The 18,703-nt window shown below is 42.9% G+C and overlaps 1 protein-coding gene across 6 annotated transcripts in view; it reads right to left on the reverse strand.

Moving 5' to 3' along the window:
- The window catches only part of slc25a16 (solute carrier family 25 member 16), a 67,015-nt gene that overhangs the window by 13,244 nt on the left and 35,068 nt on the right, over positions 1-18,703 (reverse strand). For 5 of the 6 annotated variants that reach the window (XM_073027140.1, XM_073027145.1, XM_073027142.1 and 2 more), the window contains 4 exons: positions 13,452-13,515; positions 10,497-10,618; positions 5,411-5,477; positions 4,838-5,000 (listed from right to left, as the gene is read on the reverse strand). In XM_073027140.1, coding sequence (XP_072883241.1) covers positions 4,838-5,000; positions 5,411-5,477; positions 10,497-10,618; positions 13,452-13,515 — 416 coding nt within the window. Of the gene's footprint in view, positions 1-4,837; positions 5,001-5,410; positions 5,478-10,496; positions 10,619-13,451; positions 13,533-18,703 lie in introns of all 6 variants that reach the window. The other variant, XM_073027146.1, reaches the window with a different exon arrangement.

Consider the following 18,703-nt stretch of genomic DNA (forward strand, 5'->3'; position numbering starts at 1 on the left):
CTTCATATTTAATCTTTTCTCTCCTTATTGCTGTTTTAGTTGCCCTCTGTTGGTTTTCAAAAGCTTTCCAAACCTCTAACTTTCCACTAATTTTTGCTATATTATATGCTCTCTCTTTTGTTTTTATGCTGTGTTGACTAACCTTGTCAGCCACGGTTGCCTCACCCTCCCTTCAGAATACTTCTTCTCAGGAATGAATCTAACTTGCACCTTCCAAATTGTTCCCAAAACTTCAGCTACTGCTATTCTGCTGTCACCCCTGCTAATGTTCCCTTCCAATCAATTTTGGCCTGCTCCTCTCTTCTGCCTCTGTAGCTCCACTTTAATACTAATACATCTGATTTTAGCTTTTCCCTCTCAAACTGCTGGGTGAATTCTTTCATGATTACTGTCTCCTAAGGATTCCTTTATCTTAAGCATCCTAATCAAACCTTTCAATTTTGCCTTCAACTTACTCTAAGGTAAATTATTATCCCTTTATAAACCTTTTTATTGTTTTCTTTATTCTAGAGACTTTTGTAACCTCTCCTATAGTCACTTACTTTATCTTCCAAACTGTTGAACTCATCCCCACCAAATATTTAGTTTAACAACACAATTTAACCCATTCCATTGACTGCCATTTTACTCAATCAACTGCCTATCCTTCCTCAGTTTCACTACACACTGCTTCTACCTGGTATACCAACTTCTCCATCTTCTGTCATATCACTCTGGTTCCCATCGCTTTGCCAAATTAGTTTAAACCCACCCTAACAGCACTAGCAAACCTGCCTGCAAGGATATCGGTCACCTTCATTCAGGTGTAACTCCCACCCCCTCCTTTTTATATAGTCAGAATAGATCCCAATGTGACAGAAATGTGAAACTCAGCCCCCTGCACCAGCTCCTCAGCCATGCATTCATCTGCTACATCATCCTTTTCTTACCCTCAATAGCATGTGGCACAGGCAGCAATCCAGAGATTGCTATACTAGAGGTCCTCTTTTCAGCTTTCCACCTAACTCCCTATCTTCTCTCATCCATTTTCCCCACCCATGTCGATGGCACCAATATGTCCCACAACTTCTGGCTGCTTATTCTCCCCCTTTATAATTCTGTGAACCAGGTTTAAGACATCCCTGATCCTGGTACATGAGAGGCAACATACCATCCGGGTGTCTCTTTCACGTTCCACAGAATCTCCCTGCCTGCTCCTCTTATCAATTGAATCTTCTAATACCACTGCAGTCTTCTTCACTCACAACTACCCCCGCCACTTCCCTTCTGAGGCAGAGCTGGGCTCAATGCGAGAGACCTGGTCACTGTAGCTTTCCCCTGGTAGATTCTCTCTCTTCCCCCCCCCCCCCCCCCCCAACAGTATCCAAAGTGGCATACTTATTACTGCGGGACAGCCACAGAGGTACTCTGTACTGGCCGATATTCCCTTCCCTCTGCTGACCATCACTCAGCCTCCTGCAACTTTAGGGTGACTACCTCCCTGTAGCTTGAATCAATCACCTCGTCATTCTATCATATTAGCTGAAAGCCATCCAGCTGCAGCTCCAGTTAATCCACATTCCTGTTGTAATGTAATGATCGGTATGGATATCATGCAAAACCAGATTTTTTTTGTTGTACATCAGTACATGGGATAATAATACACAAAGTCTCCAGGAAAGTGTGTTGCCTCCCTGGTGTCAGGTTTTAGATGGCGCTGGTGGAACAGCAATGACTTGCTGGTAGCAAACAAAAAAATATATAAATTACTGTATGAAACATACTTTTTCTTGGATATGATCACTGCAATCAATAGCCTGTAAGTTCCCTTTTGGAGCTGAGCTTTTGAACTGCCTGTACAACCTGGCATTTTTGCAGTGTGAACTGAAATCTCAAAGGTGCAGGACGGTTGCGAAATGGCAGGCAAGGGCTGAATTGAGGTGGTGCAGCCTAGGTCTGAGAGCAGGAAGAAGCCAATATTTGCTTATTGTTGGAGCAGACTTGGGAGGCAATTCGATGCAGCAGAACTGAGGCAAAGCGAGCAGAGGCAAGTCAGAGTCGAAGCAGTGGGGCCTGTGCCCAGGTCTGAGAAACAGGAATGACCGGAGGTTTGCTGATTTAAGTACAGGCCAAATTGAAAAGGTCAATGTGTTGGGGCCAGAGGCAAGGGATGGGCCAATGTTTAACTCGCTGCTCTGTGAGGTTTACTCATCTGTGCGCAGAATAAGTCTGTGACCTATAATTAACAGGCTCCTGGATCAACTGCAGTGATGACTGGCTTCACGGATGTGGACTCACTTTTGTGAACTTCAGTTCTGAATTTTATTTGCTTAACCTTTATTATTTGCATGATTTGTTTGTTTTTCTGCCCAGTTGGTAGTGGACAGTCTTTTTTACATTCAAAGATTCAAAGTACATTTACGATCCAAGAACGCATACATGTCTGCTTACAGGCAGTCACAAAGCAAGAAACCCAAAAGAACTTAAGTTTAAAAAAATAAAAATAAAAGACCAACACCCTATGTACAAGAGAAACGGATTTAAAAAAACACAAATCATGCAAATAATTAAAGCGAGCAACAACATTCCAAACCAAATTGATTTCTTATATCCGAACCCTGGAGTAGCCTGGAATAGGCCCAAAGCCTCACTTATCAGTTCATCATACTAGCGGGCACACAGCACAGCAGCTGGGGCTGTCTTCATAGGCTCATCACCAGGGAGAGAGGAGTGACCATTGCAGAGAGTGAGTGAAATCTGCTCTTGCCTCAGATCCTCATACCCTGTCTTTTCAGTCCATCTAGGCTGGCGTTTAAATTGTCCAAACAATGGATCATACCTTGCATTGTACCCGAGAACCACTGCAGCAAAAGGGTCCAGTGCCCTGGAGGGAAGAGTAAACATTGTGGAGAGCGAGTGAAGTAGGCTCTCGCCTCCCATCTGGCCAGTGTTTAAATTATCTAAACAGTGGATCATGCCTCGCACTAGGACCCTGCCACTGCAAAGAGCTTGGGGTCTAGACTATACCGCCCAGCGACTTGCTCTGGGCCCAGACTTCGCCACCCAGCACAAGCTGTTCTCAAGCCCTTCAAATCAACTTGGCACCCAGAGCTATACAACCTCACACTCAGGACAGTTGGTAGGGCATTGGAAATCCTCTGTCCTGGCCCCGACTTTTCCTCTAGGCACCAAGAATGATCAGAACTCCACTACCCTGCCCCCAACTTCTCTCCAAATGGCTCACTCCATCTGCATCAATAAACAGGTCCTTAGGCCCATCTAGTCCACGCCAAAACCATTTAACCTGCCTATTCCCATCGACCTGCTCCATGACCATAGCCCTACTATCCATATACCTATCCAAACTTCTCTTAAACATTGAAATCGAGCTCACATGGACCACTTGTTTTGGCAGCTTGTTCCACACTCTCATAACCCTCTCAGCGAAGAAGTTCTCTCTCATATTTCCCTTAAATTTCTCAGCTTTCACCCTTAATCCATGACCTCTGGTTGTAGTCTCACCCAACCTCAGAGAAAAAAGCCTGTTTGCATTTACCTTATCCATACCCCTCATAACTTTGTTATTCTCTATCAAATCTCCTCTCAATCATCTATGTTCTAAAGACTCTTTCCCTACAACACCGGTCCTCCAGAGCCAGCAATATCCTCGTAAATTTTCTGATGAAGGGTCTCAGCCCAAAACGTCAATGGTTTACTCTTTTCCATAGATGCTGCCTGGCCTGCTGAGTTCCTGCAGCATTTTGTGTGTGTTCCTTGTAAATTTTCTCTACACTTTTTAGACCTTGTTTACATCTATCCTGTAGGTAGGTGACCAAAACTGCACACAATACTCCAAATTAGGCCTCACCAACATCTTATACAACTTCAATATAATATCCCATCTTCTATACTCAATAAATTGACTTATGAAGGCCAATGTGCCAAAATCTTTCTCTGTGACCCTCTCTACCTGCGACGCCACTTACAACAAATTAGGTACATGTATTCCCAGATCCCTTTGTTCTATCACACTCCTTGGTGCCCTGCCATTCACTGTGTAAGACTTACCCTGGTTGTACCAACCAAAGTGCAACACCTTGCATTTGTCTGCAATAAACTTATACTGCCATTTTTTAGCCTATTTTTCCAACTGATGCAGATCCCTCTGCAAGCCACAAAAGCCTTACTCACTGGCCACAACTCCCCCAACTTTGGTGTCATCTGCAAATTTGCTGATCAGCACAATATCAAGGGCAGAATTCCCCGTTCCTTTGCTGTACTGTTCTGTATTCAGTGTTCTACAATTACCAATCGTGAAGTATTTCTACTTTAAATGAACTTAAGTGCTATCATGAAAGGCTGGATAAACTTGGGTTGTTTTCTCTGGAGCGCCAGAGGCTGAGGGGAGATCTGAGAGATTTGTAAGATTATGAGAGGCATAGATAAGAGTAGACAGGGAGTATCTGTTTCCCAGGTTTGAAATGTCTAATACCAGAGGGGATGCACTGAAAGTGAGAGGGGGTAGGCTCAAGAGGGATGTGAATAGTTTTTTTTTTTTACTCGGAGTGGTGGCTGTCTGGAATGTGCTGCCTGGTACAGTGGTACAGGCAAATACATCAAAAGCTTTTAAGAAACATTTGGATAGGCACGTAGATGTAGGGAAGATGAGGGGATATGGACATTGTGCACTAGGAGGGATTAGTGTTGGGTGTTTTTGATTTGGCACAACACTGCGGGCCAAATGGCCTGTTCCTAGGCTGTACTCTTCTATGTTCTCTATATGAAACTGCCTCAGTACAGTTTGATACCTTTCTCTACCCTCTTTTGTCATATCTATGAAGATGCAAAGAAAACTTACGATACTGTTTGAGCAATCGCTCCTGCTGTTCCACCACACACCAAATTCACATGGGATTTTAATACCAAAACATTGGGATTATCAGAAGAAGGTTTTCCTAGCAACTCAGGGGCATGGCTGAGTCCAATGCTCTTCAACGTGCCAAATGTGAAGAAGGAAATTCCTGTAAATAATAATACAAAATAAATGACTGGAATAAGTAAGATCAACAATGCTGTTGATCATCAGTGAAGACAGATGCAAAATACTTATTTAGTTTGTTTGCCATTTTCTTGTCCCTCATTACTAGCTCTCCAGTGTAACTGGTCCAATATCTACTCTTGCCTCTCTTGTCCTCCTTACGTATCTGAAAAAGTCTTTTGGTGTCCTCTCAGATATTATTGGCTAGCTTACCTTCATATTTCATCTTTACCCCCCTTATGGCTATTTTAGTTGCCTTCCGTTGTTCGCTAAAAAATTGAGAGTATTTACCAAATTCATCATAACTCATTTACCAGTTACAATCCAGTCTACTACTTACCCTTCCAAATATAAGCTAAATGAGAAAAGATTTATGTCAAATCTATAGATTACCTGCATAAGGAGCCATGCCAATGATAGTAGGAGTTAGGCCTCTATAAAACCCTCGAAAACCTCCTTCCTTAGAAGCAAACAAAAAGAAAACAAAACTTTAATAAAATAACGATGCAACTTCTTGCTACCATTTTACTATGAGTTACCACCTAAAGGAGAGTTAACAGGTTTAACTCTTGGGACTGCCAGTAAAGCCATCTACTTCCCAGAAATCCAACAAAATGAGCTAAATTCATAGTCATAGTTATAGTCATAGAAAAGTACAGCACAGAAACATGCCCTTCAGCCCATCTAGTCCATGCCAATGCATTTAAACTGCCTAGAACCAATGACCAGCACCCGGACCATAGCCCTCCATCCCCCTACCATCCACGTGCCTATCCAAACTTCCCTTAACGTTGAAATTGAGCTGGCATGCACCACTTGTGCAGGCAGCTCATTCCACTCTCATGATCCTCTCTATAAAGAAGTTTCCTCTCATGTTCTCCTTAAAACTTTTCACCTTTCACTCTTAACCCATGATCTTTAATTGTAGTCCCACCCAACCTCAGTGGAAAAAGCCTGCTTGCATTTACCTTATCTATACCCCCTCATAATTTTGTAAACTTGTATCAAATCTCCTCTCAATCTTCAACATTCCAGGGAATAAGGTCCTAACCTATTAAATCTTTCCTTATAACTCGAGTCCTTCAGGCTCACCAACATCCTTGTAAATTTTCTTTAGACTCTTTCAACCTTATTTACATATTTCATGTAGGTAGGTTACCAAAACTGCACACAAACTCCAAATTAGGCCTCACCAATGTCTTATAAAACTTCAACATGACATCCCATCTCCTGTACACAATACTTTGATTTAGGAAGACCAATGTGCCAAAAGCTTTCTTCACAATGTTATCTATCTGTTCCTCCACTTTCAATGAACTATGGACCTATATTCCCAGATCCCTTTGTTCTACCGCACTCCTCAGTGCCCTGCTGTTCACTGAGTAAGACACAGATAGATGGATACTTAAATGAACCCATGGGAAATTACAGTGTCACAGTAGCATAACAAGTACACAGATATAAATATTAAAAGAGAAATGTGTACTGGAAATGCCGTAATACAACCTTAAATCTAGAGTAGCCTCCAACCTGATAGCATGAATTCCTCAATGGCAAACTGCTCACTGCAAGCCCTAACCTGGTTTATCCTCCCAAAGTGCAACACTTCACACTTGTCTGCATTAAACTCCACCTGCCACTTTTCAACCCATCTTTCCAGCTGGTCCAGATCCCACTGCAAGTTTTGGCAGCCTTCCTCGCTGTTCACTCTGACCACAATCTTGGTGCCATCTGCAAACTTGCTGATCCAGTTTACCACATTATCATCCAGGTTGTCGATACAGTTGACCCAGTACTAATCCCTGTGGCACAGCACTCATTACATGCCTCCAGTCAGAGAGCCAACTATCTACTATTACTCTCTGGCTTCTTATGTGAAGCCATTGTCTATTCCAGATATTGTAAAAGAATTAGGGGCAACATTATAGGCATTTTTTTTAATTATGAGAAATGTAGATAAGGTGGACAGTAACAGTCTTTTCTCTAGGATAGAGGAGTCTAAAACTAAGCAGCTCAAAATTAGAATGAGAGAGAAAAGATTTAAAAGGGACCTGAGGGACAACTTTTCTTAGAGGGTGGCAAGTGTGTGGAAAGAGCTGCTGGAGGAATTGGTTGAGATAGGTATAATAGTATAATTTTAAAAAAAGTTGCCCATAGGTATCTGGAAGGATATGAGCTGAACAAAGGAAATTAAGGCTAGCTAGGTGGTTAGCAGGGACTTGCTGGACTAAAGAGTCTATATCCATGCTGTACAGCTCTGCAACTCTTTAATTAGTACAGCTAAACACTGCAGGCCAAATACCTATTATTGTGCTGCTCCTTTATATGATTTAAATTATTTTATACAAGATCTGTCAGATGCAGACCATTTTATTTACCACAAGAATTCACCACTGTCCTTACAGTGGGTGTCTACATTCCCCTTAGTGCTAATGCTAAAGAGGCGCTCTGTGAGCTGTATGGGGCTATTAGCAAACTGCAGAACGCACACCCTGATGGACTGTTAATTGTTGCCAGAGATTTTGACCAGTCAAACCTCTCCCCAAATTCCATCAGTATGTGGACTTTGCAACGAGAGGGGAGAACGCGGTGGACCTTGTTTACACAAAATCCCCGACGCATACCGGCGGAGCCCTGCCCCCACCTCAGTTACTCAGACCACATCTCTGTTATGCTAATCCCAGCATTCAGACTGCTCGTCAAGTGCTCCAGACCAGTTCTGAAGCAGGTGAAAAGCTGGCCAGCAGGAGCCATCTCTGTTCTTCAAAACTGCTTTGAGCACACTGACCGGCACATGTTCAGGGAGGCTGCAACCGATGGCGACTCTACCAACTTAGAGGAGTACACGGCATCAGTGACTAGCTACAATCAGCAAGTGCATCGATGATGTCACTGCGTCCAAGACCATCACTACACACTCCAAGCAGAAGCCATGGATGACCACAGAGGTGTGTGCGTTGCTGAGGACCCGTGACTCCACCTTCAGAGCAGGCAACAAAGCAGCCCTAACAATAGCGAGGGCCAACCTGTCTCGGACCATCGGAGAGGCAAAGCATGCACACGCCCAACAAATCCACAGCCACTTCCAGGACAGCGGCGACATGCGGCGCATGTGAAAGGGCATTCAAGACATCATCAACTACAGGACAACATCACCTGACTGTGCGGATGATGCCTCCCTCCCAGATGCGCTGAACAACTTCTACGCTTGTTTTGAGGCGGAAATGACGTGGCAGCGAGGAAGTCCACCCCTCCTCCAAATGACCAGGTGCTGTGTCTCACCATGGCCGATGTCAGGAGAACCCTGTGCAGGGTCAACCCACGGAAGGCTGATGGACCAGACAATATTCTTGGCAGAGTGCTTAGAGTATGTGCAGACCAACTAGCAGATGTTCTCAATGACATCTTCAATATCTCTCTGAGCAGTGCTCTAGTTCCAACGTGCTTCAAGGCCGCCACCATCGTCCCCGTGCCGAAGAAGTCTTCAGTGTCCTGCCTCAATGACTACCGCCCCGTTGCACTCACATCCATCATCATGAAGTGTTTCGAGAGGCTCGTCATGAGGCACATCAAGACCCTGTTGCCCCCTCACTGGACCCCCTGCAGTTCATGTACTGTCCCAACCGTTCAACAGACAACGCCATTGCCATCACCCTCCACCTGGCCCTAACCCACCTGGACAAAAAAGACACGTACTTTTGAATGCTGTTCATAGACTTCAGTTCAGCATTCAACACAATCATCCCTCAGAAACTGATTGAAAAGCTGAGCCTACTGGGCCTGAACACCTCCCTCTGCAACTGGATACTAGACTTCCTGACTGGGAGACCTCAGTCAGTCCGGATCAGAAGCAGCATCTCCAACACCATCACACTGAGCACGGGGGCCCCACAGGGCTGTGTGCTCAGTCCACTGCTGTTCACTCTGCTGACCCATGACTGTGCTGCAACACACAGCTCAAATCACATCATCAAGTTTGCCGATGACACGACCGTAGTGGGTCTCATCAGCAAGAACGATGAGTCAGTATAGAGAGAGGAGGTGCAGCGGCTAACAGAGTGGTGCAGAGCCAACAACCTGTCTCTGAATGTGAACAAAAGAGATGGCTGTTGACTTCAGGAGGGCACGGAGTGACCACTCTCCTCCGCTGAACATCGACGGCTCCTCGGTAGAGATCGTTAAGAGCACCAAATTTCTTGGTGTTCACCTGGTGGAGAATCTCACCTGGTCCCTCAACACTAGCTCCATAGCAAAGAAAGCCCAGCAGCATCTCTACTTTCTGTGAAGGCTGAGGAAAGTCCATCTCCCACCCCCCCATCCTCATCACATTCTACAGATGTAGTATTGAGAGCATCCTGAGCAGCTGCATCACTGCCTGGTTTGGAAATTGCACCATCTTGGATTGCAAGACCCTGCAGTGGACAGTGAGGTCAGCCGAGAAGATCATCAGGGTCTCTCTTCCTGCCATTATAGACATTTACACTACATGCTGCATCTGCAAAGCAAACAGCATTATGAAGGACCCCACGCACCCCTCATACAAACTCTTCTCCCTCCTGCCGTCTGGGAAAAGGCACCAAAGCATTCGGGCTCTCACGACCAGTCTATATAACAGTTTCTTCCCCCAAGCCATCAGACTCCTCAATACCCAGAGTCTGGACTGACACCAACTTACTGCCCTCTAACTGTGCCTACTGTCTTGTTTATTATTTATTGTAATGCCTGCACTGTTTTGTGCACTTTATGCAGTCCTGGTTAGGTCTGTAGTCTAGTGTAGTTTTTTCTGTGTTTTTTTTAACGTAGTTCAGTGTAGTTTTTGTTCTGTTTCATGTAGCACCATGGTCCTGAAAGACATTGTTTTGTTTTTACTGTGTACTGTACCAGCAGTTATGGTCGAAATGACAATAAAAAGTGACTTGACTTGATCTCTAACATTGTTAGAGTTGTTGCGTTCAGCCCACTACATCCATTCCAATCAAGTACCAATCTAAATTAATCCCATTTACCAGTCCATATCTTTCAATATTCACTTTATGTTACTGAACATGAACCATAGCACTTGAGAGACGAACACACCAACTGATATTACATGTGATCACAGAAAGTTTTAACTGCATCCCACACTGCTATATAAGTACTGAATTAACCATCATCTCTTCTGCTCTATCATTTCTACTTCAATACTTTACAACTGAAGAAAGATTACAAGATTGCAGAGTCTTTGGAATGGGAAGACTGTGAAAAATCCTTCACAGAACATGGATGAAACTCAGTTCAGTTATCATTAAACTGAACTTTACACAGAAAGATGGAAACATGTTCTTTATAGCAATCACACAACAACTGAAAAACACTAACGTATAAACAGTATATGAATGAATATACACTTAATTCTTGAAGCTATGGTTAGTAAGAACTATCACAATCACAAGTTCTTAAGGCAGTCCTACCTAGTATGGCCAAAACATTCAATACACACCTGTGTATAAATAACTCTGAAAGCATCAATGATTCCAGTGTACTTGTGCTCCCCTTTGACCTGAAATGCCAGACGTGCTCGAATCATGTCCAGTGGATAAGTGCATATTACAGCAGTAATCCCTGTAAGAAACCACTATTTATTGTTCATAATTCACTGGAACTCAGTAAAACACCAACATGTGAGAACATGATATAGTCAACAATAGCAGTGCATTAACAATTTACATACAAAGTGAAATCCAGCTTTCTATTCTAAAATAGCTACCTGTAAAATAAATTGATCTCCCATCACACTTTAATCTTCAATGCCCATTTGTATTAACTTAAGAAGATGAATACCAGCAGTTAATTGGCCTGCTCCACCATTCAGTAAGGTCATGATTAATCTAATCTTGGCCTCAATACCATTTTCTTATTCTCTCCCCATACTTCTTGGCTGGCTTGTAGTTCAACTAACTACTCAGAACTTAGATTCCATCTCCATAGCTTGCTGGGGTACAGAATTCCAAAGATTCATGGCTCTCCCAGAGACAAAAAATCCTCCATCACCTATTATTCTGAAATCATACCATCAAGATCAAGATAGCTCCACCTAGGAAACATCCTCACTCAATCAATCTCCCTTATAATCTTTTATGTTTCAATGAAACACCATTGATTTTTACAAACCCCAATGAGTTTCAGAGAGCAAAATTTATTTACCCGCACCTTCCAAGTATTTAATGTGTATTGCCAAGAATAGCAAAGGTTTATTCATTTTGGAACAACACCCTTTCATCTAAGAGCCCTTACAGATCATTTGCCTGGCTGGGAGATATACAGCTTTATCGTGACCGGGCCAAATTCTAGATTTCCTATTTAAAAGCCCAGTAGTATCTTCTTTATACGGAGTATAATCATTTAAGGAGATAGCTCTCAACAACGTTTTGAGAGCACTGGATCAAGCATCACCAGTAAACCTACAATCAATGAATATAAGGGAAAGGAAAAGTTGCAATCTGAAAGCTCACCAAGAATTATTTGCAAAACCAACCCAGACTTCAATAAAGTATCATTCTGAAGTGTCACAGATTACATTAAAATCTGATGAAGAGCAGCAAAGCTACAGATAGCCTAGTATCACTTGGGATAAATGTGACTGATAAAAGTCGATTTGTGGATGTTGTCTAAATAGATTTTAGTAATATGCTTGAAAATGTTTCCTCTGGGAAGCTCATCCAAAAGACTCAGATTCAAGGGACCCACAGTGAATTGGCTTGGCCATAAAAGACAGTGGGTAATGATCAACAGAATTTATTCTGGCAGTAAGTCTGTGACTAGCCGTGTTCCATGTGGATCCATAATGGGACCTCACTATATGTGACATATTAAATGAACTGGATAAAAATATAGATGGTGGGTTAATGATGTTGCAGATGATAGAAGGATTGCTGCTGTTATGGATAATGGAAAAGATGGGCAAAGGATACTAGGGATATAGATCAGTGGCAGATACGTACAAATAAATTGCAGTTGGAATTTAACCCAGTCAAATGTGAAGTGTTGTACCTTGGGAGATCAATTGGCAAAACCCTTTACAGTATTGATGAGCAGAGGGTTCTTAGGGTCCTATTTCATAGCTCCCTGAAAGTGGATACACAGGCTGACAGTGTGGTAAAAAAGGCATATAACATGCTTGCCTTTAATAGTCAAGGCGTTCAGTTCAAAAGTCAAGAAGTTATGTTGTAACTTTATACAACTGCATCTGGAGTACTGCATCCAGTTCTGGCCACCCCATTATAGGAAGGATGTGGATGATTTGGAGAGGGTCCAGAAAAGGTTTAACGGGATCTGCCTGGATTAGAGGGCATGTACTATACAGAGGTTGGACAAACTTGGGTTGTTTTCTCTAGAGCGGTGGAGCCTGAGGGAAGATCAGAAAGAGGTTTATTAGGTTATGAGGAATAGATTGAATAGACAGATAGTATATTTCACCAGGGTTGAAATGTCTAATACAAAAGGGCATGCAATAAGAGGTAAGTTCAAAGGAGACGTGCAGGACAATTATTTTCATATAGAGTGGTGAGTATCTGGAATGTGCTGCCTGGAGTGGTGATGGAGGCAAATACATTAGGGGGATTAATAGTAGGCAAGTGAATGTCCATGAAATGGAAATATATGGACATCATGTAGGCAGAGCGATTATTTAAGTTGAGCATTTGATTATTAATTTAATTAGTTTGTCACTACACTGTGAGCCAAAGGACTTGTTACTATGTTGTACTGTTCCATGTTTTATGACTGGCACCTCGTATAACACTAAATCACTCTGTCCACCTGAGTACTAGAGTGTTTGCAAAATTCAATTCAGAAATCCAGCAACCCACCATTACTTTTTCAGTAGCACCAGCCAATTACCATGAATTCCATCACTCATGACAAGGAGAATAGTAATAACTGTGCTTTAAACCATCTCGAAATAACATATAATTCTGACTCATAAATTTAATGTTATTCTTCCATTGTCTAAGACCAGGAAAATGTGAGATTGTATCAACTTGGAAATATGATGCTATTCCTTCTTTCTCCATAGATCAGAATACCAGCACTCCATTTACCACAGCACTCTGAGCACTTCTTCAACTCACAGTCATCAAAAAGGCCAACCCAAGTAGGGATGAGCAATAAAAATCTCCTGCCTAGCCATATCTAACTTACAAAAAACATGAAATTAAAACATTATAGAGACAATGAAAGAATGTGTTGTGGTGATGTGGATTCTGGTCCAAATGGTGGGATGATTCAAGATGATACATATTCCTTCAACCTACCAACTGAGAATATTTAAAAACAGATCCATGTGATTCATGAAAATATTCATTTCAAACTTCTAGGTTTAGAAACAAGATCTATGGAAATGTCTGAACCATTCTTTACAGAAGTTAACATACGAAATTCAAAAGGAAATATATACCTGCCATGGATCCAGCCATTAATCGGTGAACATGCCCAGCAATACCTAGTTTGCTGATTAAAATCTGTACAAAACAAAGATCTGTTTATTCATAATTTTAAATACAAATCCCATCCCAATTTCTACCAAATGTATTACTAGAGCAATAGTGCAAAATGGCATTCTTAGTCAAAATGAATATCAAATACATTGAGAAGTGTTGTGTACCATCAGATACCCAGTACTTTGTGATTGTTGAGATATCAAAAGAACCAACACTGAATCACAACACCATATCCAACAAACTGAGAAACATTTGATGAAGTGGAAGGCTGCCTGTTCACAGAAAAACTTGCCGTACTGCAGGTGTCACAGCATAGTGACTAATTACTGAACTAGTACGAGGAGACCAGGACCACTACCCTGGAGATAAAAGGAAATTTAAATTCAAATATATTTAAATAAAAATCAACATTAAAAAACAAGGATCATTAAATAGCAATAAAATCTCAGCTATCTTGAACAGAGATTTGAAAGGTTCAAAACAATATGACCCTAGACGTTTCTCATTCGTTGAATCATACAACTTCAAAACAGGCCATTCAGCCCAACTCATCCATGAACCTTCCAAATGAACCCCATAACCCAGCATTTGGTCCATAGACCTCTGCTCCTAAATGATTCAAATATTTATCTATAGACCTAAACGTGGTCAGTGACCTAGATAGAGTTGATATGGAGAAGATTTTCCTTTGGTGGGGGAGTCGAGGACCAGAGGGCACAGCCTCAGAATAGAGGGACATCGCTTTACAGTGGAGATGAGGAGGAATTTCATTAGCCAGATGGTGGTGAATTGGTGGAATTCATTGGCACAGGCAGCTGTGGAGACCAGGTCATTGGGCGTACTTAAGGCAGACGTTGATAGTTTCTTGATTAATCAGGGTTGAAAGCTTACAGGACAAAGACAGGAAATAGGGGTTGAGTGGGAAACAGATCAACCATGATGAAATGGCAAAACAGATTTGATGGACCAAATGGCCTAATTCTGCTCCTATGTCTTACAGTTTTGTTCCATTTACCCACAGCTTTCTGTGTGAAAAATTGCCCTCAGGTTCCTTTAAATCTTTCCCATCTTCTCTATTCCTTGGTGTTCAAATTGCACGTAACACTCCAACACTGTCTCATCAACTTGTACAATTGCAACATGACATCACAGATCGTATTTTATACCCTGACAAATGAAGACAACAAGTGTGCCAAAAGTCACCATCCTGTCTACCTGTATTGCCACTCTTTGGGAACTACGTAGCTTCACCCCCAAGTCTCTTCTACAACATTCGCCAGGGCACTAACATTTACTACATAGGCCCTGCTCTGTTTTAACTTATCAAAATGCAATATAATTGTCCAATTTAAAATTTATCTTTTCAGATATATAAAGAATAAACGAGAGATAATAGTGGGCATCAGGCCACTGGAAAGTTAGTAATGCAGGACAAAGAAATAGCAGACAAATTCAATAAGTATTTTGCATCTTCACTGACCAGCAGTTTCCCAGCAATTCAAGAAGCAATGCCAGCAAGTCACAGGGCGGAGGTGAGTGTAGTTGCTACTATTAAGGAGAAGGTGCTTGATAAGCTGAAAGGCAAGTCACCTGCACCAGACAGATCTGGGGTTCTGAAAGAGGTAGCTGAACAGATTGTGGGAGGTATTAGTAATGATCTTTCAAGAATTACTAGATTCTGTAATGGTTCAGGAGGATGCTTCAAAAAGGCAAGAAGGCAAATGACAGGAAATTATAGGCCAGTTCACCTGACTGGGAAGAAATTAGGAGTCATTTATTAAGGATGAGGTTTCAGGGTACTGCGAGGCACAAGACAAAATAGGTCAAAGTCAGCATGATTTCCTTAAGGGGAAATCCAGCATGACAAATCCGTTCGAATTATTTGGGGAAATAACAGGCAAGATAAACAAAGGAGACAGTTGATGTTGTTTACTTGAATTTTCAGGAGGCCTTTACAAAGTGCCCCACATGAGGCTTCTAAACAAAATAAGAGCCCATGGTATTGCAGGATAGAAACCAGCATGGACAGAAGATTGGCTGATGGGCAGGAAGCAAAGAGTGGGAATAAAGGAGGCCTTTTCTGGTTGACTGCCAGTATCCATGGTGCTCCACACGTGGCAGTGTAAATGAAAAAAATTTTTTTTTCTGGCCTACTGAGATCCTCCAGCATTTTGTATGTGTTGGTTAAATGTTTTGATTTATTTATGAAAAATAAAACTTTTCACATTATATACCAATGACTTGGATGATGGAATTGATGGCTTTGTGGCCAAGCTTGTGGAGAATAAAAAGATAAGTGGAGGGGCAAGAAGTGTTGAGAAAGCAGGGAGTCTGCAGAAGGACTTAGAACGATTAGGGCAAAGAAGTGGTAGATGTAATACAGAATACGGAGAGTATAGTCATCCACTTTGGTAAAAGAAATAAAGGCATAGACCATTTTTTAAACAAAGTGCATATTCAAAAATCAGAGGTGCAAAGGGACATGCAAGTCACTTGCAGGTTGAGTTTGTGGTCAGGAAGGCAAACGCAATATTCACATTCATTTCAAAAGGACCAGAATATAAAAGCAAGGATGTAAGGCTGAGACTTTATAAGGCACTGGTCACAAAGTATTTTGAGCAGATTTAGTCCCTTTATCTAAGAAAAGATGTGCTGGATTGGAGACGGTCCAGGGGAGGTTCTCACAAATGAAAGGCTTAACATATGAGAAATGTTCGATAGCTCTGGGACTATACACACTGAGGTTTAGAAAATGAAGGGGAAGGGGATCTCATTGAAGCCTATTCAATACTGAAAGGAATGTGGAGATTGGAGATGTTTCCTATAATGGGGGAGTCTAGAACCAGAGCACATAACCTCAGAATAGGACATAGTTTTAGAACAGAAATTAAGAAAATTTCTCCAGCCAGAGAGTGATGAATCTATGGAAATCACTGCCACATGTGGCTATAGAGGCCAAATCATTGGGTATATTTAAAGCGGAGTTTGACAAGTTCTTGATTGGTCAGGGTGTCAAAGGTTATGGGAAGAAGGCAGAAGAATTGAGTTGAGAGGTATAATAAATCAGCTATGATGGAGTGATGGAGCAGATTCGATGGGCCAAATGGCCTAATTCTGCTGATAGATCTTCTGGTTATCTATCAGTTGTTAACCTGGATCCTTAGTTCATCTGGGTCCCACTATAATCTTAGACAACCTTGCTCACTGTCCACTACACCACCAACTTTGCTGTCATCTGCAAACTTAACAATATTGCCATCCGAATCATTACACAGATGACAAATAACAACAGCCCAACATTAATTCCTGGTCTCAAACCTCCAATCTGAATGACAACTCTCCGTGACACCCCTCTGACTCCTTACCCAAGCCATTTTTGTACTTCATACTATGAATAAGATCTAACCTTCCAGGCCAGCCCACCGTGCAGGACACTGATAGATTATGGAGGTGGAGGGCTTATATAACAAAACTCTCCGCATCTGGATGTAGTATGTAACGGGGGTTTTTTTCTTTTTCTTTGTTACTGTGTATGTAATCAAAATGGCGTCTTTGTTTTGTTAAAAGTAGGAATGCTGGCGCCTGTGTTAATAGTAGGAATGCTAGCGTCTTTGTTATGATAAGTGCTGGAAGCTTGTTTGGGACTATAAACTAATTGTTGGTGGGGGTTTTGGGGAGTCGGCGCGATGGAGTGAGAGAGAGAGAGGACGGGGTGCTGGAAGCTGGGCGACGGTACGGACCCCGAGCGGGGGTCCCCGGCCCAAGGTTTTCGGTGATGAGAGGAGACGGAGACAGAGGAGTGTGGAGCGACTGGTCGACCACTGTGGGGGTCCCAGGAGGCGGGTCGAGGAGTTCGGAGGGGATCGAATACCAGAAGACTTCAGTAATTGAGCTCCAACGGTTGTGCACGAAGTGGTTTGGACTTTGATAAGTTTGGCGCCTTTTCTTTTTTTTTCTCTTATTCATATATACTGTATCATTAGTAATCGCTTAGTTATAGTAATCTTTATAAATTGTACTCATTTAATCGCATAAGGTGTACTGTCTGTTTTTGGGCGAGGCGGGGACATCACACAGCATCCACACCAGCTGATTACCCAGTTTGGCGGGGCCGAAGGCTGCTCCCCCTAGACTAGAACGAGTTTGAGCGATGCCTGAGGCGACCCAGGGGTTGCAATGTGGGGGTGTTCGTCCGGGTTTGATTTCTGTGGAAGCTGTGTGATCGCCCTCTTTAAATTGTGTCTGCGGCGAAGAGCTGGTGTGCCTTTGTGGGTGTGCGATTGCCGGTTATCTCTGCATGTGTGTTGGGTGGGGTGGCTGCTGTTGGTAGCCCGGAGGTCGTTGTTCGAGTTCCGACTAGCGCTGACGAAATGGTGGTGGTACCATGGGGTGTCCGTACTGTTTGGAGAGTGAGGAGTGACAGGTTGGGATTTTTCAGCTATGGTGGTGGGCTCCGCCCGGTTGTTGGAATAATGTCCAGCCCTAAAGGGGCGGAGACGTGGGCGGAGCAGACCTCTCAGTTGTTGGGTGAGTGGCAGTGCTTGACTGCGGGAAAGCGACAGGGATTGGTTGAAAGTTTGAGTAGGCGGGCTGGTAGCGTTGTTAGAACTGTCGGGCGCAATTATCTCGAAGTGACAGCTGCCAGTTCTGGGAAAGTGTGGGAAAATGCGTGTGGTTCGACTGGAAGTCAAATGCCACAGCTGGGGGGCTTATCATATCCGTGGCAGGAGATTGGTGGGAAGTTTTTAGGGTATCCCTTTTGGTTAGGAGGGCAGATAAATTGCTTGCGGAGACAGGGGGATCTGTCAAGGGGATCAGTTGTTCCGTTGATCCGAGAGATGTCGGGAAACTTAGAGGAGGCCCAGTGGGGGAACGGCTTGGGGTCTCTGGGGGAACACGTTCCCAGCAATGTACCAAGGAACTCCCGCAAGGAACAGACCCTATTCCTGAAGGCTTAGAGGGACCACGCACTCAGGTGTTGTTACGGATGGATAGAGGTCAAGTTAAAGCCATCCTCGGCACCGGGGCACCGGTTAAGTTGCTGTACAGTTTGTTTTATAACCGCTTTTGGAAGCCTTTACCCTTGATGACATTGACGGCACTGGAGATTTGGGGTACCAGTGCCGGTGATTATACAGACGACGGTTGTTGGTCAGTGAAAATGGAGTTCTTAGAGGCAAATGTGGAGGTGATTGAGGTTCGTGAATCG

The sequence above is a fragment of the Hemitrygon akajei genome, chromosome 23, assembly GCF_048418815.1.
Source record: "Hemitrygon akajei chromosome 23, sHemAka1.3, whole genome shotgun sequence".
In the NCBI taxonomy this organism is placed as follows: domain Eukaryota; kingdom Metazoa; phylum Chordata; class Chondrichthyes; order Myliobatiformes; family Dasyatidae; genus Hemitrygon; species Hemitrygon akajei.